At 35.1% G+C, this 23,667-nt stretch overlaps 1 protein-coding gene across 14 annotated transcripts in view; it reads right to left on the bottom strand.

The window, feature by feature from the left end:
* The window catches only part of AKAP9 (A-kinase anchoring protein 9), a 200,793-nt gene that overhangs the window by 76,105 nt on the left and 101,021 nt on the right, over positions 1-23,667 (bottom strand). For 13 of the 14 annotated variants that reach the window (XM_057304094.1, XM_044386405.3, XM_057304099.1 and 10 more), the window contains 9 exons: positions 21,343-21,454; positions 20,700-20,898; positions 16,081-16,177; positions 14,802-14,894; positions 7,252-7,590; positions 5,785-6,009; positions 4,577-4,717; positions 3,985-4,088; positions 1,074-1,279 (listed from right to left, as the gene is read on the bottom strand). In XM_057304094.1, the coding sequence (XP_057160077.1) occupies positions 1,074-1,279; positions 3,985-4,088; positions 4,577-4,717; positions 5,785-6,009; positions 7,252-7,590; positions 14,802-14,894; positions 16,081-16,177; positions 20,700-20,898; positions 21,343-21,454 (1,516 nt within the window). The remainder of the gene's footprint in view (positions 1-1,073; positions 1,280-3,984; positions 4,089-4,576; positions 4,718-5,784; positions 6,010-7,251; positions 7,591-14,801; positions 14,895-16,080; positions 16,178-20,699; positions 20,899-21,342; positions 21,455-23,667) is intronic. The other variant, XM_057304101.1, reaches the window with a different exon arrangement.

The following is a 23,667-nucleotide window of genomic DNA, read 5'->3' as shown; positions in this document are numbered from 1 at the left end:
TTGATACGGGGCTTGAGCTCATGACCCTGAGATCACAACCTGAGCCAAAACCAAGAGTTGGAGTCTCAGCCAACTGCACCACCCAGGCACCCCAAGAGGTTTTTAAAATTATCTTTGTACTCAACTGAGGGAGTTTTCTTTGCACTTGGAAACAGGCTACTGGCCAACTTGTAATTAGGTAAACCTTCTGTAATTGGGATAATTTCTTCTCATTTCTCCACATGAAACTTAGAATGCTCTCAAAAATCGCAAATATTGGCATTTTTAGAAGGTCAGCCTCTAACTGGGGAGAAATGCTTGGGTGTGGAATGGTAGTAAAGTATGGACTTGATCTGCTGATCCAAGAGTCCAAACCCTATCTTTCACCATCTGACAAAAAACTTTCTCACCTTTTGATTGCCTGATTCCCTCATCAATAAGGAATTAAAAAACAAGAGGTAGATGTCAGCAGTGTGAAAGTAAGAAATTCAAAAAGCCCGGCCCACACAGCTGGAGGAAGAGAGAATTAGAGCTATGTCATGTCAAGACCTAACCTCTGGATCCACACTTATTCTGTCATACTTCAAACCACTTTTCCGAAAGGAAGAAAGGAGCTAGCAGAGGACAGACTAAAGATCAAGTCTTGGGTTTCTTACTGGGTTTCTTATCAAGACTTTCTTCTAACCATCTCAACAGATATGCGAACTGATGCTTGATTCTTAAAAGCTCTTTATTTCTAATATAATAGGGTGGTTTCAGGATATTGCCAATACCTCATGGCTATTAAGTCCTGAGAAGTAATGTGGGATTTTTCTTTTATAATGGAGAAATTAAACAGTCTCTGGTTTATACAGCAGAGTAGTTAACCCTGAGTATGTACAACAACAACTCCAAAACACCCACTTGCAAATGCCATACAATAACGATGTTTTGAGAATACTGGCTCTGAAGTATTTGTGTCTGAAGATTTTTTTGTTGGAAAAAACTTTAATACTGTCTCTTCTGTATTTTCAACACATAGCAAAACTGCCTTGAATTCAGAAAGATTTATTGAAGATAATGATGACAGTCTCAACAGCATATAAAACTAGTACCTCCTGTGTGTTCCTCATGGATACATGACTTTATAGGTGCCTCTGCTTCTGATCTCCAAATCAAGCTGGCAGATGACTGGACCTTACTAGATCTATCTAAAATACCAAGAACATGGCGACCAATTGTTTCTTCAACAGCTGCTGTTGTCTTTACAACTTCTAAGAGGATCTTTAGAAGTCTGTTATTAGCTTTCTGGAGCGCAAACCTGTACAGATAAAGAAATATTTATTAAAATGTTTAACCATTTCGAAGCAAACATTTTGCTTATGTCCCAAAAAACTGTACCACAAAATATCTGACTTGAAAAATAAAATACCATACAATCTTCTCTACTAAAATAACATGCAATCGCACTTTAAATGAAGTGCTTTTGTTTTTTATTTATTTAATAATTACATTATAAAATTTGTTTTCTTCTAAAAATTTTTGGTCCATCAGTAAACTTTTTTTTTCCTTTTACAAATGTGCAATACTTCACTGATCTTAAAGAAATCATATAGCTAAAGTTTTAAGCTAGTGAAGTTTCTAAATTAGAAGAACATTTTAAGGAGATACAAGTTAAGTTTTAAAAATTGTGGTAGTATCCAAGCACATGCAAGCTGATAATACCATTTATGGTTCTTGTACATGTTTCACATTTAATTTTTTTTATGTGTCAAACAATATAATTTAAAATGTAAGTTAAAAATTCCACCAGAAAAATGTATATTTCTACAACTTCCTGGTTGATAATCTAGACAATTAAATTACAAAAACAGGCAGAGACTTGTTTTTAAAAAGATCTGTTGTGCAGTATCACTATCTGCCAACACCAGAGGGAATATCATAAGACATTCTTTATTATATCTGCTCCAGAGACACAAATTTCTCGAGTTACATAAACCACATTCATTTCAGCTAGTAAAAGGAGCCTATTTTCAATCAAATGGAATAGTGCATTTGTCTTTTTAAAAAGATGTCAAACATTCTCCTTTTCAAAAACACTAGAAAATACTGCTAACCACTCACACCTAAATATCTCAACAAAAATAATCACTGTTAACATTTTAATGCCTTTCTAGCCTTTCCCTCCACCTCATAAATACATTTTAAAAACAAAAATAGAATTATCCAGGACAGGGGCGCCTGGGTGGCACAGCGGTTAAGCGTCTGCCTTCGGCTCAGGGCGTGATCCCGGCGTTCTGGGATCGAGCCCCACATCAGGCTCCTCCGCTATGAGCCTGCTTCTTCCTCTCCCACTCCCCCTGCTTGTGTTCCCTCTCTTGCTGGCTCTCTCTACCTCTGTCGAATAAAATAAAATAAAATCTTTAAAAAAAAAAAAAAAAAAAAAAGAATTATCCAGGACAAAGAGTTTTTGTAAGTTTTGTTTCTTTGCTTAACACAAACATCTTTTCACGTCAAGAAATATAATTCCATAAATGCTGATTCAGTACATTATCTGATTAATCTTCTGAATAACTAAATAATTCTCTTGTCCTGATTGTTTAATTCAATAAGAGTACTACAGTGGCAAACTTTATATTCAATACATATAGATAAAATAAGAAACTTTCATGGTAAAGGTCCTCTGCCTTAAGATAGTTTGCTCTCTCAACTTCACACTGTGGGAGATCACCAACAATCAGGTTAAAGGATATCTATTTTCACGGGCACATGACGTAACTATTTTAAGACAAGGTAATAAACGGACAAGTTTTTCTTCAGTATTTGTCAAGCGAAAGAGACAGTTCTATTTTTGTACCTAGATCAAGTTCTCTGCTTACATGAGACCAGGACATTAAAAATAAAACTCTAAGTAATTTAGTTAGTAGTAAGTCAGTCAAGGGTTTTATTTAACTTTTTCTTAGGTTTTGTTCAAGCCCCAAACACCTCAGGATTAGGACAATATGAAAATATTTCTAAATAAGAGAAATGATTAAAATTAATATGAGGTAAAGAGAAATAAATATGAATACTCATTTATTAGCACTCGCTGCAAAAATTCCTAAAAATTAAACACTACATAGTTTTTAAAATATACCAATCAGAGATAAATAATATAAAATAAACAAAATGTTTATTTTATATTGCCATGGTAACTCTAATTTTCATACACTGTCTTTCTTGTTTGAGTTCCATACTGACTGTGTTCCATACTGATGATCCAATGGGGAAGCCAAAATCTTAGGGGCCAAATTCCTCCATGCAAGCTGAGGAAGGATGTTAGGAGGACACAGAGGGTTGACAGTCACAGAAATTGGAAAAGGAGGAAATTAAGTTAGTAGATATTAATTTAATTTAAGATTAAAGAAATTATTTTCATTTGAACAAAACAAATTTTAAAATATTATGCTTACAGTCCTTAATATGGGGGTGAATTCTCATTTAATAGTTTACATTTTTATATTAACGTCTACAAAGTCAAGTCAGGGAAAGTTTTGTTAACTTAGGATCATTAATTTATTCCTCTATAAAAGTGGGTTATGGATTAAAAGTTCTCATCTGATATGCAGTAAATGAAAAAGAAGCTAACTGTAGACTATCACACTTCGTTTTTTTTCTCATCACAAGCAAGGGGGTGGCTTATATTGAATGCATGTCCATATAACGAAGAATACACTCACAAGTGCAATAGTGTTTTTTAGGATAAAAAATGGCATATGAGCAGAATAAAATTAATTAAGAAAGGTTCAATAATCAAATAATGCCTTATCATTTACTAAGTACATGGTCGATATCCAAACAAAAATTACTTTACACAATAAAGATTTAAAAAAATTTTTCTTCTTAAAAATCAAAAATTGACAATTCTTTACATTCACAGTAAAATGGACAAATAAATGTACAAGATCAAAATAAGGACAAATAAAGTTTACCACATTGAAACAACTATTTATTTCCCTTTCTATAAAATATACACATTCTATATACCTTTCATTGGTCAGAATATCATGAGGCACATCTTCAGGTTTTCTGTCTGACTCCTTTTCTTTAAAGGTCTGTTCTTCAATTTCCTCTTGGTTTTCATTTCCATTCTGCTTAAGTTTGCGCAAAGGTAGAGAGGACAAAACAGAAAGAAAACCTATCATCTTGGAAACAGCATGTCGTTCTTCTATATTGTTATGAAGTGAGATAGAAATCTCTACAGGCAAAATAGATATCTTTGAAATAATATTTAACTATATTTTATTAAGGGATTAGCATTATCAAAAAAAGATAAGGCAACCCAATGCAGAGACGAAAAGAACTTTAATGGGTTCAAGCTAGTGCACACCCTAGTATGACATCAAGTTTGTTAGGTTGCTCCCTGGTGAAACAATAGTTGCTGCTATAGCAATGTCCTATGCAAATTACCTTAAATAGAAGGTAAAACATCTTGACTCCACCTACCTTGCATATAAACAATCACAAATACATTAAGCTCACAACCTATAAAAAATACATTCCACACCAACAACAAAGACAAACAGATCCTACTGCATTGACGATCCATTGCTCCTAGGTGGGCCAAAGTCCATACTACCTGTGTTTGCGTACTGCTGTTGCGCAGCTCACAACACAGCTTCTCTCTTCCAGCTAGAGACAGCTGCTTTAGTGCTTCCAGCTCCTCTAAAAGCACCCTCTCTCTCTCTGAAACCAGGTTTTCATTATCTATTGAGGATCTCTAAATAAGAAAAAAGGTCATGAGAGAATACTGTTCGCGATAGAAGGAAAAAAAGCAGAAATAATTAGATTTCTTTTAACCCCCTGGAACCAAGAGGCTCTTTCTACCTATAAGTTACATCCCATGATTAGGAGTTAAAAGCATATATAAAGTTCAATGCAAAATTTCAAACTTAAAAAGCTAATTCAGGAATCTGTGAAGCTCAATATTATTTTCATATGCCAATTTTGCATTGAAAATTCAGAGGTTTAAATTCACAAAATGCAATGAAGAAAAGCAACATCAATTTTTCCAAATGATATGTTTTACGTTCAACTTTCAATTTTCCTATTATTCTATATTTGAAAGAACACATTTCAAAATTTCTCTATTTTTTAAAATCTCATTTTAGTTTAAATTTTCAAAACAAATTGGATAAATTTGTTTTTATAGGAACTTCTATATAAATATTTCTTGCTTTTCTATAATGATTTTGTGAGTACACTATATACAGCAATTGATAAGAATTTAGCTCCCAAATACCAAGGAGTAAGGAAAGGGATAAGAATGTTACGTAAATCTGTATTTCTCAAATCAAGAAGAGATGTTTCCCTGGAGAAAGTTCCAGAAACATACTGCTTCAGATTCCCATTCATGATTAAAAAGATAGATTTAAGATAGATAAAGGTAAACCCTGGAGATGCTAATTGGTGGACTCACGAAACTATAAATGAACATGGGAAAAATGACTGTCAACTGCACCTTAGCACAAAGTTTCCAAAACTGTCAAAGTACTTTTGTTGTGTATGGTCAGTGGAATGATTCAAAACAAACATTCAAACAACCTTGTAGCCACTTTTCCAATGGCTAAAAAGGCAGATAAATAAATGGCACAGAGGCAAGCCACTCCAAGGTTGAGTCAGGTGTTCCTAACAAGATCTAAGGCTGCTGTGCTGATGGAGTTCATTCCTGATGTTAAATATTTGTATTTATTCATATCTTGGCAATAATTTTGACTTTAAAAAAAAAAGGCTATTAAAGAATACTGTTATTTTAATTGGGGAGAAAAGGGACTCTAAGCCCCATACCTGGGCTAACTGTCTATTCAGTCTCTTAATCTCTTCTTGTAGCTGTTCCTGGTCTTCTCGCTGTCTCTCCATCTGGCGCATGTGTGCCTGCCTTAATAGTTCTGTTGCCTGCTGATGTTCTTGGTATTGTCGTACAAGTTCCTGCCTCATATCTTCCAACTGTTCTTCATTTAACATTAGTTGTCTAGAAGCATCAATACTTGATACCAAAATCTCATCATGGATCTACAATAGTTAAAAAAAAAAAAGCAGCAATTATAAAACATTTCGTGGAAATCTGTCAATGTCGACAACATTAGAAACAAATACGAAAGCAATTTTAACTCCACAAAGCACCTGATTTTTTATCCCCATTGCTAAGCTAAAACATAGAGTAAAAAAAAAAAATTTGTCTTAATTATAATTCCAATTCGGTGTGAAGTTAGTTTATTATCATTACACATTATTCTCTAAAAGCAAAATAGCTGCTTAGCATTTAGTTTAGATGCAGTCTGATTCTAAAGAAGAAGAAGAATAAAGACTAAAAATCCTCAGGATGGCTTCTACTCTTAATGAAGCTGTAACTCCATTATCCCTCTCGACATTTTATGATGAGGAGATAATATAAGTGGAATATTTATAATTAAAATTAAATTTATAAAACATGAAAAATTTTACCTATTTATATTATGCAGTGGTCATCACAGTACTGCTTGCTAAGAAACAATTTTCGATAATTTGGAAATAAATCTTTACATCCACTTTCTCAAACTCATAAGAAATCATCTCCTTAATGAAGTTCACAAGTACTTCAATTCCCAAAGAACTATTACTTAAATGAATAATTGCTGGTAAATTAGAGAGGTTTTTACAACTACCTTAGTTTTGCCCTTCATGAAGAAGTTGATACATTTTATTTGAATATGCCTCTAAACAAGACATAACCCACCCTGAACATTAATAAAAAATTTGAATTTAGATAATTTTAAAACATAGGATTTACTACTTTCTGTTAAACGCACAAACAGTTGCAGTATAGACACAGAATAGATCGTCCATTGATGAGTAAGTAAAGAAGAAGAGAATTAGTATATACAGAGTGTAATACTTTAAATTATCTTGTTAAACAGGTAGCTATGTCCTTGTGCTATTATCACATTAAATGACGCAAATATTTTATTCATACATACTGCTAAACTATAGGATAATTAATCTTAAATTGACTGAAACAAAATTAATGCAAGTATAACTTATGAGATTTTACCATGCACAATATGTACAATATTAACAATACTATGAACCAGATTTGTCTTATTTAATAATATTGAATCGTTTATTCATATATAAATAATAAAACACATTCATAATGTGAATCCCTCGGTCAAGACTAGATTAGATAACTTCCTTCCCCATTAAGGAACATTAAGTACCGGTAATATTTTTATAATGAAGGAAGCCACAATTTTTTATACAAGGAAGCACACTTACAGGTTCTCTGGCTATAAATGTTTCATCTTTGGAGAACATTTCTTCTGAAATAGTCAGTTCATGGTCCTTCGACTCTAGTATATCATCAAGATTATCACTGTTTGATAACAGAATTTCCTTTCCATCTTCTCCTAACTCCTTACTAAGTGGTTTAAATTCTTCTTTAAATTTCATGTCCACTGCTTCAAAAGTTTGACCCTGTGATAATTTCATTTCATTTAAATGTTCTTGCTGACAGAAAGCATGTGCTTGTTTTGACGATGTAGTATCCTCTTTTTCCCCAGATAGTCTAGATAGTTCAGTTTGTTGAGCAAATGCTATACTCATTGACACAATAACCTAAAGAAATAAAGTAAACAAAAAGGAGTAGATTTATAAATACCAGCAGGAATTTATTTTTTAATATTTTTTAAATTTAAATTCAATTAATTAACATATAATGTATTATCGGTTTCAGAGGTACAGGCCCGTGATTCATCAGTCTTTTATAATACCCAGTGCTCATTACATCACATGCCCTCCTTAATGTCCATCACCCAGTTACCCCATCCCTCCACCCCCTTCCTCTCCAGCAACCCTCATTTGTTTCCTATGATTAAGAGTCTCTTATGGTTTTTCTCCCTCTCTAGTTCTGTCTTATTTTTTCCTCTCTTCCCCTACGATCCTGTTTTGTTTCTTAAATTCCACATATGAGTGAGATCATGTAATTGTCTTTCTCTGATTGACTTATTTTGCTTAGCATAATACCATCTAATTCCATCCACATCATACCAGCAGGAATTTAAAAAGCAAGTTACTAGTCAAAATGGTTTGTTTATTTATTTATTCATTTTATTTTATTTTTAAGATTTTATTTATTTGAGAGAGAGAGCAGGCATGAGAGAGGGAATACGGTGGGGGGGGGGCAGTAGAGGGAGAGGGAGAAGCAGACTCCCCTGCTGAGCAGGGAGCCTGACAAGGAGCTTGATCCCAGAACCTTGGGATCATGACCTGAACTGAAGGCAGATGCTTAACCAACTGAGCCACCCAGACGCCCCTCAGAATGGTTTTAAATTAAAAGAAATCCTACAAAAAGTGACAGAGATATTCTCTATTTTACACGCCTTTAATCTTCTCTAACTAGTGGTCAAGACCTCAAGACTAGCTTCTACTTCAATTTCCTGTCTTGAACCTGATCTGCTTGTCTCTGTCTCTCAATACTAAGAATGCAACACAGACAAAAAGATTTAAAAAATTGAAAATATGGAAGAGAAGCAAAGAGATATGAAGAACAGAGTGAGAATGTTCAACCAACATCTAATTATTGTTCCAGGAGGATATATTAGAGAATAATGGAAAGGAACTATTTCATGGGTAATAGGTGAGAATACAGAAGGCGCAGCTCCTAACAGTCAAGAAGACCAATGAATCTTGGAAGGACAAATAAAGAGAACATCAAAAAGTTCTTAGAAGTTTCCAGAATAAAAAGATGTATTAACTATGAGGGAACAACAATTAAAATGACATGGACTTTCTTAGCAGAAACAAAAGGAAGTCAGAAAACAATGAAAGGTTATCTTTAAAGTTCTGACATAAAAATAACTGTCAACTCAGATTTGAATGGTCAATAAAACCATCTTTCTGGAATAAAAGCAAAATAAAAACGTGAAATAAAAACAGAGTTTACTCCTAGTAGATTGTAAGTAAAAGAATTTCTGAAGTATGTCCCTCAAAAGACAGAAAATGATCCTAGAAGGAAGCTATTAGATGCAAAAAGGATTAGAGCATTAAAATTTCTTTCTGTAAATACACAGATAAATCTAAAAACTGACGGGTATAACAATAATTCTATCTAAATTGTGGAATAAAAAAACATAAGACAGAGACCTGTAATTCTAGTTAGCATAAAAGAAACGCACTATGGCCTCTCTCTCCCACAACTGAAAATTGGACAAAATACAAAAAGGAACTACCAGAGAACTCTGAAAAGTAAACAAAAGCAAGCAAACGGCAGAGGGCGTCAAAACTTGAAGAAATTTGTATGAAGAAGGTGAAACAGAACTTGTGGTCTGCCCCTAACTGGGCTATTAAAAAAAAAAAAAAGAATTTACATTTTCCAGAATATTGTAAGGCCCAGTGTCCATACCATATTCAAAATGTTCAATATACAATTCAAACTTAGATGACATACAGTATGTTGTATGTCAAATTTGTTGCCAGCAGATTTGTTCTAAAAGAAATGTTAAAGGCAGTTTTTCAGGCTGAAGGGAAATAATACCAGAGGAAAACTTGAAGTCTGAACAACAGCAGCATATTCATTCTTCTCAAGTATGCATAGAGCATTCAACCAGAACATATTTAGAGCAATAAATTCAAGTAAACTGAAATCATACAAGGTATGTCTGACCAGAAAGAAGTAAAAATTATACGTTAAATTAACAGGAAGATATCTGAAAACCCCGAAAATGTGGAAATTTAACAACATACTTCTAAGTAGCTCATGAATCAAAGAGGATGTCACAAAAGAAATCAAATATTCGGACTGAATGAAAATATGTTGAATGCAGTTTAAAGGTGTGCTTAAAGGGAAACTTACAGCAGTAAATGCATGTATTAGAAAAGAGGATAGGTCTTTTAGGAAACCAGAAAAAGTGAGCAAATTAAACCCAAAGCAAGCAGAAACAAGTAAAAAATAAAGAAAAGCAATCAATGAAAGTAAAACAAAGGCAATTTTTTAAAAGCCCAAAAGCTGGATCCTTGAAAATACCAATACAATTGATAAACTTCCAGCCAGAATGAGAAAGGAAAAAAGTGAGAAAGTAGAGATAACATACAGATCCCACAGACATTAAGTGAGAAAGGAATAGTATAAACAACTTCACCAACATAAATTCAACAGTTTAGATGAAATGGACCAATTCCTTGAGTGACACAAACTAAAAAAGCTCACTCTAAAAGAAATAGATTACCTGAATAAAACAAAACCTATTAAAGAAACTGGATTCACAGTTTAACAAAGCCTTCTGTTAAGGAAAACTCCAGGCCCTGCTGGTTTCACTAGCAATTCTACAAAATACTTAAGAATAAAATAATACCACAGTCGCTGGGTGGCTCAGCTGGTTGAGTGTCTGACTCTTGATTTTGGCTTAGGTCATGATCTCAGGGTCGTGAGATTGAGCCCTGCATGGGGCTCCGTGCTCAGTGCAGAGTCTGCTTGTCCCTCTGCCTCTGCCCCTTTCTCCCAATATAAAATAAAATAAAATAAAATAAAATAAAATAAAATAAAATAAAACCAATTCTATATAAATTCTTCCAGAAAATAGAAGAGGGAATATATTTCAACACTCTGCCTGTGTAAACTAAGCTTAGCTGAGGAGGAGAAAAAAAAAAAAATCCAACCAAGCTGAATGGTCTTATTTTAAATTTGTAACTACTACTCTTGCATGAGCCCTTCAAGATCTGGGCAAATCTACTCAATTTCCCTTGTCTTATCCATTTTTTATTCTTTCTCCTAGACAGCCCTCTCTCCTTGAAGTTTCAATGTCTTATTTCCTTTCTCATTCTCAGGTGCTGACCTTTCTTCTTATTTTAGTGAGAAAATAGAAGCAATTAGAAGAGAACTTTCAAAGGCTCTAAATACCGCATCTGAAAACATCCTGAATCATGAACCAAATATTCTCTGCCTTCCTTCCTGTTATTATGGATTAAATTGCCAACTCCTATCTAATGGCAACCCTCCAGGGACTGCATTTCCTCTCCTCCCCTCGAGGACAGTGCTCCAACAACTGCTTCTCTCTCTCCTGAATTAGCTATTTTTTTCCTTCTCTCCTTAATCATTTCTATTAACAAAGAAATATGATATCTTTCTTCTTAAACAGAAAAAAAAAAAACCAGCAACAACAAAAATCTAGTGCTTGGCTCCCTCTATTACCCTTGAGCTACCACTCTATTTCTCTGCTCCTCTTTCAAGTAAAACTCTAATTCATATCTTCATTCTTCCCCTTCACTCTCTCAAATCCAATCTAATCAGTTTGTCTGCATCACCCCATCAAATGTGTTCTCGTGAAAGTCACCCATGATTTCACATTGTAAAATCCAATAATTAATTTGCAGTTCTAATCATTCATGACGTATCAGAAACCTCTGACACAGTTTAATACATTCTCTTCTCAATATACTTTTATTACTTGGCTACTGTGATGCAATCTTTTGTTCTTCCCATATTTAATTTACTGCTCTTTCTCTATCTTCTTTGTTCGTCCTCATTTCTCTGACCTCTCAACATTGGCATTATCCAGGCTCAGCTCCCAGATCTCTGCTCTATCTATAGTCACTACATTAGTGTTTTTCAAATTCTTTCACTGCAACCATGGTAAACACACACACACACACAACAATAAAAAAATATTTTATATTGTGACCTAAAGCGTACATAGGTACCCGTGTGTGTTTATTATTATTAGTTTTTAAGTAGGCTCCATACCCAACATGGGGCTTGAACTCACAACCCAGAGATTAAGAGCCCCCCATCTCCCAACTGAGCCAGCGAGGCACCCCCATGTGTGTGTATATTTATATAATTGAACCTTTCCATTATGTTATTATGTTAAAATCTTGGACCCAAACCAGTAAATTGATTTTACAACTTAAAGATGAGTTATAGGGCCGCCTGGGTGGCTCAGCTGTTGAGCATCTGCCTTCGGCTCAGGGCATAACCCTGGCGTTCTGGGATCGAGCCCCACAGCAGGCTTCTCTGCTGGGAGCCTATTTCTTCCTCACCCACTCCCCCTGCCTGTGTTCCCTCTCTTGCTGGCTGTCTCTCTCTCTCTGTCAAATAAATAAAATAAATAAAGTTTTTTAAAAAAATTAAAAAAATAAAGATAAGTTACAACTCAGTTTGAAAAACACTGCCCTATAGGCCACCATATTTTCATGTCTAGTCTTCTCTATTTCCTGAGCTCTAGATTTATATATCCAACCACTTCTTCAATATTTATTTTTAAACATTTATGAAGTGTCTGCATTTAATGGGTCTGGATTCTTATGTTGAAGGCCTACCACTCCTCTCCAAAAACTACTCTTTTGCAGTCTTTTCTGACACCTAATAGCAACTCCGTTCTTCCAGTTGCTTATGTCAAATAACCTAGAGCAATATCTTCCCCTGAAGGGCAAGCCCTTGTCCTTTTTCCTTTTATTTCTTCCTCCTGTATCCAGTTACATCTGCTGAGAAGATAAATCTGTGCCAGGATTTCACAGTATTTCACCAATGGGTCCTCTGACTGTGAGGCTGGCGGGACTGAATCAAACCGTCCTCTAACTCAGCAGAGCTGGCGGTTGGGCAAGCAGTCTTCACACCCCTACCAATTCTTCCTGGCCACCTCTTTGAAAAACCTCTTGAAACATTGACTTTTTCTTTCTCTTGTACTCCACTTTCTCAGAAGGTACTCAACCTGTTACCTTCATGATTTACTCTCTCACTTCCTTCAGGGTTCCTCTCTTATACCACTTTAAGAAGGCTTCTGTGATAACCCAGTATCATTAACATCATGGAATCTCATATGATCTATATTGGGAATCACCACTCCTTTGGGCTTCCTCTATACACTCTGTGCTTTTGAAACTAGGGTTCTCAATCTTTTTCCAACATCCTATCTGAGAGTATAGTGTAGAGCATAATCCTATCAGTACTGGTAGCTAATGTCAACAATCTACATTATTCAAGGATCAAGCTGGGCCATCAAACGTCTCTTGGACCACAGTACCTTGGATGTCTTTGGAACAGTTTTCAATGACCTACACACTTTGGTGCTCTGCTATCTGCTTAGATGACTGATGCCTTACAAAATATATTTATAGGAGCCTGGGTGGCTCAGATGGTTAAGCATCTGCCTTTAGCTCAGGTCATGATACCTGGGTCCTAGGATCGAGCCCCTCATCGGGCTCCCAGCTCAGTGAGGAGTCTGCTTCTCCCTCTTCTTCTGCTTCTCCCCTGCTCATCCTCTCTCTATCTGTCTCAAATGAATAAATAAAATCTTAAAAAAAAAACCCCAATATTTATAACATCACCATTATCACAGTAATAGGACAACTTAAAAATTTCATTTATGAGTCTTTATCATCTGCTAGGTGGTTTATGTAGATTAGTTCACTGAACCTTTATAAAAATTACTTATTCCTATTTTTTCCTCTCTCTTCACACAGAGAAAACAGACTCAGAAGTCAAGTAACTTTCCTAAGATCATAAATCTAGTAAGCCAGAAGAACAAGAAGTTAAAGCATGGTATATCCTACACCAAACCTCATGCTCTTAATTGTTATGAGGCCCTGCTATCACATTTCACTTGAGAAATTTCTGTAAAAGCTAAGTGCAACAGAAAATCTACATTTTTCTAAAGAACTAGATAATGAGAGCTATATTAGCAATGGTGTCTCACTTTTTACTTTGATCTCCAGGAAGCAAATATTCAACACATATTCAGAAGTGATTAAGTCCTTCGGCCCATATAGTTCCTTGGGTCTTGACTTCCTCTTCTTATTTATGTTTAACCTAATTCCTTACGTATTTCCTGTATACCTTATCAATCCTCCTCCTTTAAAGTGCACATATCCACTGGGATTGTTATACTGAAACAGTTGAAATATTATAAAAAAAAGCAGCAGAGAAAATCAGAAATCAACTGTTCCAATGTAAGAACCCAATCAGGTATATGCATTTTATTTTTTTAAAGATTTACTTATTTATTTATTTATTTTACTTGAGATAGAGAGAGAGAGAGAAAGAGTGTTTAAAAGAATATCTCTGGGCATAGCAGCTAAGAGTATCTATAGTTAACATCACAGTAACTTCTCTGGGAGGAGATAGGCTAAGAGAACATATAAAAGACTAACCACCTTCTACCTCATTTCCTACCATATTCCCCACCTTTAAGGGAGGCCAAACTCCATTACAAGGTACTATTCACAAGGTAACAAATTTATAAAGACTTGTTATGGCATTCTGAAAAGTTTCTTTCTTTTTTTTTAAGATTTTATTTATTTATTTGAGAGAGATTGCGAGAGAGAGCACCAGCAGGGGAGGGGCAGAGGGAGAGAGAAAAGTAGTCTCCCCCCTGAGCAGGGAACCCGATGTAGGGCTCGGTCCCAGGACCCCTGGATCATGACCTGAGCTGAAGGCAGATAGATGCTTAACCAACTAAGCCACCCAGGCGTCCCTGAAAAGTTTCTAATTACTATTCCATATCAAGAAAAAAATGTTGTTCTTAAAGAAAAATTCACAGAACATTCCACTTAAAGGAAATTGTGGTTAATAGCAGTCACTGACAATTTAAAGATAAGCTATGTAATGAAACTTTAAAAAAATAAAGTGCAGGGGTGCATAAGTGGCTCGGTCAGTGGATCATTTGACTCCTGATCTTGGAATCATGAGTTCAAGCCCCATGTTGGGTACACAGACTACTCAAACAGTTAAACTTAGAAAAAAAAAAAAGTGTATGACTATCAATAAAATCTATGTTTTTTTGAAGGCTTGAAGGGAATAGAAACCATAATAACCTGACAAACTGTAAACTTACCTTAGCTACTTCTTCTTCTAATCGTTCTTGGTACTGTTTTTCCAGCAACTTAACAATATTTGTTTCCTGTTTCACTCCAAAGTCATCAGAAAACTAAATTAAAAAGCAAAATATAACATACTTGTTTATACTAATTATACACCACTTATTTTTAAACAACTACCCTCAAATACCCTCAAAAGATCAATGTTTCTTAGAAACGTCTGAGAAGTTATAAGTAAATAAGTTTTGGTTCTGCTCTTAATTAAAAACAATAATTATGGTGAATAATTCTAGTGCATTACTAAATAATGTACTTAGAAAAAATGTACTTACTACACTGAACTTAATGATGCTAAGTGAGAAATACATTTACATATTTTAATTACTAATATAGTTCTATGGTGCGATAAAGACACTTAAATATAATTATCTAATTTTAAGAATGTTAACAGTGGCTATCTTTGCTTATGAAATTATAAGCAAATTTTTATCTTCCTCTTAATATTTACTAATACTATCCAATTTTCTATAAATACAAATCACCTTTATAACTAGAAAAAACCATAAAGTTTTTAAAAATGTAAACATATTCTCAGCATCAAAGCATTTCATTGTTTACCAATTATCTGAATACTCCATATAGGATAAGCATACAAGAATCAAGATATGTAGCCAACACCTCTCCTCTGCATCCAAAACAAGAGAAAGCAATGATCTTTGTTTTCTACAGGAGTTAAAACTAAAAATCTACTGAATTATGATCAGGGTTTTGCAGTTCTAAGTTTCAGAAAAGTGGCCACGAATTGGGAGTATACACAATATTGAGGACAGGCAGAATGTGGTTTAGCCAGCTGGCCTATAATGTAAAAGATAAGGGGCTTTTATATATCAGATGGCCTGTGCTGAAGGAAGCCTCGTCTATTGTCCCAGCCATAGAATCTTTCAGGAATTCTGAGGATTCCTAAATTCTATTCTAGAGGTGGTCTGGCTCAATCCTATGGTGGCAAGAAAAGTTGTTGGCAAGGGCACTGAAACTAATTTTACACAGCTAATGTCATACAAAACAAGACAAATTTTAAACTAGAACATATTGGGGGGGGGGAACCTCTGAATTTTAACTCTGTGTTAGTCCTATACTATGAAAATACATTAAATTTCTTCATTTATATACTCTTCTGGGTCTTTTATATAAGGTATTATCCTCTTATTATGCTTACCTCTCAGCAACTATTAATTGGATAAAAATGAGAGTAAGAAAAATAAAATCAGTGCATACAACAGTTTAAAGACATAATACCTCTACTGTACCATCCACGTTCTGGTTTAGACAACTTCCAGGATATACTGTTTTCCGGACATCAGATTCAGTAATCACCACTGAATCAATGGAGAAACTAAACATAAATGAAAGAGTGAAGGAATTAGAGTTGTGAATTTTACTGTTAGTTCAAACTTACAGCAGGCATAAAATGTGTATTAGGGCAGGGGCAACAACCATGACAGATCAAGAGTTACAGGTATTAAGACTTAAATAGTATTTTTGACTAATTTCTCCATTTAAAACTAAAGTAACAAAATTGAATGAGAGAATATTTCAACAGATCACCTTTTAATTTTATGCCATTTTATAAATGTGCTACAAATATATGATATAGAGCTATTTACAGGTACAGACATTTTTAAAAAGTTGTCTATGATATTACTGAGTAAAGGTCTATAAAATCTCATTTTTATTAAAAAAATTATTTATACACACATACACAGAAAAAAATCTGGATGAATACACGCCAAAAGTAACAATGATTACCTCTAGTGGAACTGGGGTGCAGAGGCAGGAAAAGGAAGATTCTTAATTTATACAGTCACTTTCAGATTTTTTTTGTTTTTAATCTATTCATTTAGTTTTTAGTATTCATGTTTTTATTCTGTATTGTTTTACAAGCATTATTTTGTAAAAAAAATTTTTTCTTATGTTTAACTTGGGTCATAAAAACAAGATTAATATTTAGCAACCATGGGAAAAGGAATAAAGGGGCAACTTATAATTTTTTCTGGCTAATTTCTCACTTCTATTTTCATGTGCACCCACGCTGCCTTCTTTATTCCGCCCTCCTCTTGCCCAGCTCCTCCTTTCTCTCTCCTATCCTTTCGTTCTGTCCCAAATTGGCCAGATACAAGTTATCATCAACCCACTTCAAAACTTACATAACTAACCTCCTACTGACAGACATTTGTTTTCAAATGTTCACTATTACAAATAATGCTACAATATAAATCCTCATAAATATATCTTGCACACGTTTGTGGATTTTCTGTATGGTAAATCTTATAAATAACTGTTAGGCTTAGTTTTTAAAATTTTAACATAATGCCATATTCCAAAAAGTTACATTAATTTTACTCCCCTAACAGTATCATTTAGGTATTTACTTAAAACTTCAGCAACACGGAGTCTTAAGAGTTTTAAAACTTTGTTAGAACATGTATGCTTTTATTTTTGAGATGATATATCCTTCAACTTCTATTGGCCATGCACATGTCTTCTACTGTGAACTGCCTATTCGTGTTCTAGGTTCATGTTAAATGATGGTAAAAACTCATTCCCTTTTGTTTCTTCTTCGCCCTTTCCTGGTTCTTCTGTCTCACAGTTTTGTCTGTTTCCTCACTGCTTCTTGCACACAGTCTTCTGATCCTTGGTTCCATGTTTTGATTCTTTTTTTCATAGCTTGGAAAACCCTCCTGATTATTTATCCATCTATTAAGACCCAAACTCTAGGGGCGCCTGGGTAGCGCAGTCGTTAAAGCGTCTGCCTTCGGCTCAGGGCGTGATCCCGGCGTACCGGGATCGAGTCCCACATCGGGCTCCTCTGCTATGAGCCTGCTTCTTCCTCTCCCACTCCCCCTGCTGTGTTCCTTCTCTCGCTGGCTGTCTCTCTGTCACATAAATAAATAAAATCTTTAAAAAAAAAAAAAAAAAAAAAAGACCCAAACTCTAATAAAAAAATGGTACTTAGTCCACAATGACTCCATTTTCTAGCTTTATAGCATTTGAAAGTGTTTATCCCAAATTCAAAAAATAAACTGGCTAAAACCAAACTCACTGCTCCCCTCTTATAATTAAGGTCCTACTCCCCACTGGCCTTACTTCTCTATTCATATTAATATACCATTATTCTCCATAGTCTCTAGCTCAAACAACAAAGGGTCATCTTTGCTTTTTCCCCTTCACTTTGTTCTCAACATTCCTTCTATTCCAATATCTGATATCCATCTCTTCATTTCCATTTCCCCTGGAACCACTCCAACAGGCAATTATTACAAAAATGTGCAGTGAACGATGCCACACAGACATAGGTTTAAACTCCAGCACTTTGGTTCTATCACCATGTTATATTCCTCAACCTACTACTTCTTAAAAATTGTTCTTTTGTAGTAAGTACTATTTCAATGATTAGATTGAAGTCCCTTAAGGGAAAAGGCCACTTTATATAGATCTAAAGCTTCCTCCATGGCATCTAGCCAAGGCTTGTTCCAGTCACTATTTCATTTAATCCCCACAATCTTAATGGTACTTTTATTGTCACTAATATTATTTAGATATGTTCAAATAATCTTCCCAAGATCATATAGCCAGTAAAAGGTTAAATCAGGAGTCAAATGCAGATCTGACTCTTAAGCCAACAGTCATTCCAAGAGGCTCTAGTATACCAGCTCCAAATATGTTAATTATTTTTTAAAACTAGCTCAAATCTGTTTTAGAAGAACAGCATACTCTTTATTCACATACTCTTCATTCAAAAAGTATCATAATTGTATCCAAAAATGTGATGACATTTACAAGAAATAACTTTGACTCATCACTATTAGTAGGAGTGAACATGGGTCAGTAAACCTCTTTTGGAGGGGGTGGGAGAAAACTAATGGTCTTAGTTGAAAGGTACTGTCAACACACTTCCACTGAGTATTATAGAAACTCTGAGAGAGGGTGGTGAGCTGGCAAAAGCTTAAATGCAATAATTGCAAAATAAGTCTCCATTTCCAGAAAACTTCCCTTTCTTCATGCTTTAGAGAGAAAGCATCACTAATTAAAGGAAGGCTACTTGAAACACTGTAGCTGATTATTAGAGACTTCCTCTACTTATTTTCTTTCATATCAGAAAACCCAAAGTAGTAGTTTCTAAACGTCAATCCATAAACTATCTGCATCAGAATTATCTTGTTACAAATACAAATACCCAGGGTCCATCTCAAAGCTATTAAATCTGATTCTCCAAAAGTATAATCCAGTAATCTAACTTTAAGTATTCAAAAACCTCTGGTGTTTCCGATGCATGGCTAAGTTTAAGAGCCACGGATCTCAAATAAGATGAAAGCTTTATAAGGCTGTGCCAAGGCTGGGTGAATAATTCCAAAGCCTACATACGGGCTCTGAATAAAAGAGGAGAAACAGACTGCTTCCAAAGAGGTGTGGACGTTCAGTATTTTGTCTCAAAGAAGAGAAAATATTTTTGGCTTGAGGTTCCATTAGTAAGTGCCTATGAAGATATCAGTCCCAGAACAGCAGAGCCAGCCAAAGTTAGATTAAATCTCTGAGCATTTTATAGGGGTAGTTTAAATATTAAAGCATACTCCCTAAGTTATGAGCTGTTCTTTCATTTAACAAATATTTATTGAGCACCTATCATGCAGAGGGAATTATTACAAGGTTTGGGATACATCAACAACTCAGATGGACAAAAATCCCCACCACTGCAAAGCCTGAAATCTTGCATAAAAGGCAGACAATAAAATAAAACAAATAAAGTCCCCAATAAATATATATAGACTTTTTTAAATTTTATACATACACAGCTTTACATATATAACACAGACGATATTAAGTAATACAGAAAAAGAATGAAGCAGGAAATTAGTGTACAGAGTTCTAAAGAACAATTTTAATTTAAATAGGGTGATCAGGATAGGCCACATGAGAACATGATACTGCATAATGACTCAAAGGAGGTGAGCATGTTGGGCATGTAAATATCTGGAGAAAGAGCATTCTAGGTAGAAGAAACAATAAAGCAGGAGCATACCGATGGTCTGAGGATCTCAAGGAGAACGTGTGGTGTGAGAATAGAGACAGGAAAGTCTGTAGGAGATAAAGTCCAAGTGGTAACAAGGAACCGTCATGTAGGACTGAGTAAGGCCTTGTTAGGACAGAAGAGCACTGGACTAACATGATCAGTCTTCAATTTCAAAAGCAAATTTTTAAATTTTAAAAGCAAAGCTGTGGAAATGTGTTAAGAACAGAATTTTGGAAAGACAGTAGAAACAGGGAGATCAGTTGTTGAAGTAACCCCGGTGAGAGATGATGATAGCAGGGGGCTAGTGAGAAGTGGTCCAGTTTAGATGTATTTTGGAGGCAGAGATAACAGGATTTCTTGATAGACTGGAAGTGAAGTAGGAGAGAAAGAAGAATCACCTCAGATGGAGATGGCTGCAGGAGCAAATTTCCAGGGGGAAGATCCAGAGGTCTATTCTGGACATAGTGAATCTGTGTATTAGACAACTAGGTGGAGAAAGTCCCACCATGACTGGAATGATCATATCTTAATTTCTTGGGTATGCCCCACATCAAAGTAGCAAAGACCAGGCATCCGATAAATAACAACTACATGCACAGTCTCTGATTTAATCCAGCAGATTAATAACAACCAGCATCTTTATAAAATAAAGGTGTAAGTAAAATCTCTATAATACAATGTCTTTGGTTTATAACAATATTTACTTCAGACATTTCAGAGAATTATCTTCTGTTCTTATTTCTTGATAATGCAGCATCGCATCTCTTTCAAGCAACCAAAAAACAATTATGCTATGATTGTTACTAAGCTATAAATACTGCTGAATGAAACTGAAAATGGACGGTACCTTGGCTGAACTGTGGGCACACTGACAGCTTGAAGCCTTTCCTGCAAACAACGGATCTCTGTCCCATAGTTTTCTTCAGTTTCTTTCAATTGTTGCTGCAAAGAGGATAGGAGGTTTTCTAATTCTTGAACTTGTCCTTCAAGCTGTTTAATTTTTTCAGAATCTTGCAGAGTAGATAACTTGCTTTTATGACTGACATCTAAGTTATAGGAAGAGAAGAAAATATACATTTCAAAACAAATTTCTTACTTTTTTGTGTGTGCAGAGATTATTCATTCTTCTTTGAAAAAATAATGTTTTAGTAGTATTAAGTTTCAATTTAGACTCTTTCTGACTGATGAAACACAAAAAAATGAATAGTGCAATTCAAGATTATTTCTTCTATCTTCATATTTGTAGTACCCCTAACTCTACCAATATGATGTCTTTGAATTGAAAACAACTGAGAATCACAGAACAAGTGAGAAGGGATCAAAGAGAGGAATACTGCAAACCTTCCACTTTGAGAATGAGAAAACTGAGACCAGAGCGATTATAATGAAATGCCAAAGACGACTAGGTTGTTTCACATTTTAAGGTAAAAAATCAAAGATCAAATATTTGGTATAAAAACACTACAACGTGGTATATAATCAAAATTTACCAATGTCTTGCAAATTGGTCATCTGAGAGGCTGATAAAAACTCTGTTTCCTCTTTTGGTAGGTTTCCTTCTGCAAACTCAAGTTTCACATTATCTGTCTGCTGTCCCTGAATCTATTGAAAATAATAGAGGAGTGACATAAATACATGATTCAGCATTTTGAAAACTGTATTAAAGCAGCTTTACACTGAAAATGTTTTTATTCAAAATCACTTAGAATGGTAACACTGATACAAATATTTTCCCTTCCAACTTATTTTTTGCTTTCTTCTGACAGTGATTCACATTCCCTTCACCACACTGCAATTGTATTAGTAAGTATATTGTTCGGTCATACCCAGAAAGAAGTTCATTTCAATATAAAAAAGAGAAATTGCACAGAATTTTGGTATAAAGCTCATATAATATTTATAATATGACTTGGTCTTTGGAATTTCAACTCATACACAGAAAATTTTATGTTTATCAATACTTGATACTATAACTTTATGAATCTCTGGATATACCCTATGTACCTCCAGGTAACTGACAACTGGTATGCTGTTCTTTGCACAAAAGTAAGGAAAATAATGAAAACAGATAAATCTGAAGTTGTTTCCTTACTATTAAAATTAGGCAGCAATTTGTCAGATGCATATGTGTATTAATTTAGTTATTCATCAAATACTTAATATTCATCTATTACATGACTAGCACTGTGACAAGGGAAAGTAAGACAAAAATCAGTAAAAAAAAAAAAAAAAAAATATGGTATATCTGCCCTCACAGAATTTATCAACTAGTGGGGGAAGTAAAATTAAACAATTAGAGGGGCACCTGGGTGGCTCAGTTGGTTAAGTGTCCGACTCTTACTTTCAGCTCAGGTCATGATCTCAGGATAACGAGATAGAGCCCCACGTCAGGCTACTCACTGGGTGTGGAGCCTGCCTGGGATTCTCTCCCTCTCTCTCTCCCTTTGTGCCACTCCCCCATCAACCCTCGCTCCTCTCTTAAAAAAAAAAAAAAATTAGAGAAGCACTCAACTATAATTGACTTTAAGGGCAATAACAGAAAAGACTGACTGTGTAATTATGGAGTAGGTCAAACTTGACTTGGGCCTCAATCATTTTGGGCAATGATTGGAAAAGGCTATAATGAAGAAAGAGTAAGCATTTGTGAAAGAACGGCCTATCCTATAACTACTGAAGACAATGATCTTGTTGAGAGGGGTTTAATTTGGATAAGGATGGGGGAAGATTGCTAGATAAATAAGAAAGTTCTAGACTACACAGCACTTTGAAAGCAAGGGGAAAGAGTCTGGACTTGCTATACTAGATGAACAAAAAATATCACTAAAAGCAGGTGAGCAACAGGATAAAAGCTATTTCCGATGAAGGCTATTTCAGTTGGTTACTACTCTTATCAAGTCCTCTACCCCATGCCTAACCCCCTGAGTACATTTCAACAGAGGACCTTGCCTCTTACTTTCCAAAGAAAATAAAGCCCATCAGGTAAATTCTTCACTTTCCAGCCTTTCTATTCCTTCACTTAATTCATTCAGCAAACATTTATTAAGCCTTTACCATGTGCTCAACCAAGCACCATGCTAAGAGAAAATAAAAATAAAGAGAAGACTCCCTCATTCTGAAAGGTTTAAAATCTAGGAAAAGAGTAAACAAATAATTACAATAACAAGAAAAGTAATAAATGCAAATTTGTACAAGGAGCTATGGGAACAGGGAAAAAAGTTGGGGGTCATGGAATATTTAAAATAACAGAAAAAGGTAGGTGCAATAAGCAAAGGCTTGTACAGATGCTAAGGAAATGGAGGAAGAAAAGCCGAAGTCTAGAAAGCTAGGTAAAGAGGACACAAAGGAAGTAATAACCGAACCAACTAGAACACACCAAGCAGACTGGAGGCAGATGCGCAGTGTTCGGCAGAAAAAACAGCATGCGATAGAGCCCAGGGGTGTGAAAGATCAGGGTGCATTTGGGACACTCTAAGTATTTCAGTATGGCTAAAACAGGATTAGAAGATGAAGCTAACAGGTTAGGCAGTGATGTATTATAGTGCCAGTGTGATCCCAACCAACTTCTGGGATACCTCTGTGGTTGTAGCTACCTTACTGGGTTAAAAGGTGAAATTCACTTTTTCACTTTTTTTTTCTGGGGAGAACTAAAGAAGTTAGTGTGGGTGTTTGTGTTCCAGATTAAGCCTCCCACATTTTGGCACTGGGGAAGGGAGGTGTGGTCTCATCAAAGCAAACTGTTCCCCACTCACTGTCCTAAAAGGAAATAGGCAAAATGACAAATCACTCACTCACTCACAAATCCGTCACTGTGGATT

Source organism: Ursus arctos, unplaced genomic scaffold, assembly GCF_023065955.2.
Source record: "Ursus arctos isolate Adak ecotype North America unplaced genomic scaffold, UrsArc2.0 scaffold_3, whole genome shotgun sequence".
In the NCBI taxonomy this organism is placed as follows: Eukaryota; Metazoa; Chordata; class Mammalia; order Carnivora; family Ursidae; genus Ursus; species Ursus arctos.
This window is presented reverse-complemented; position numbering and strand designations above follow the sequence as displayed.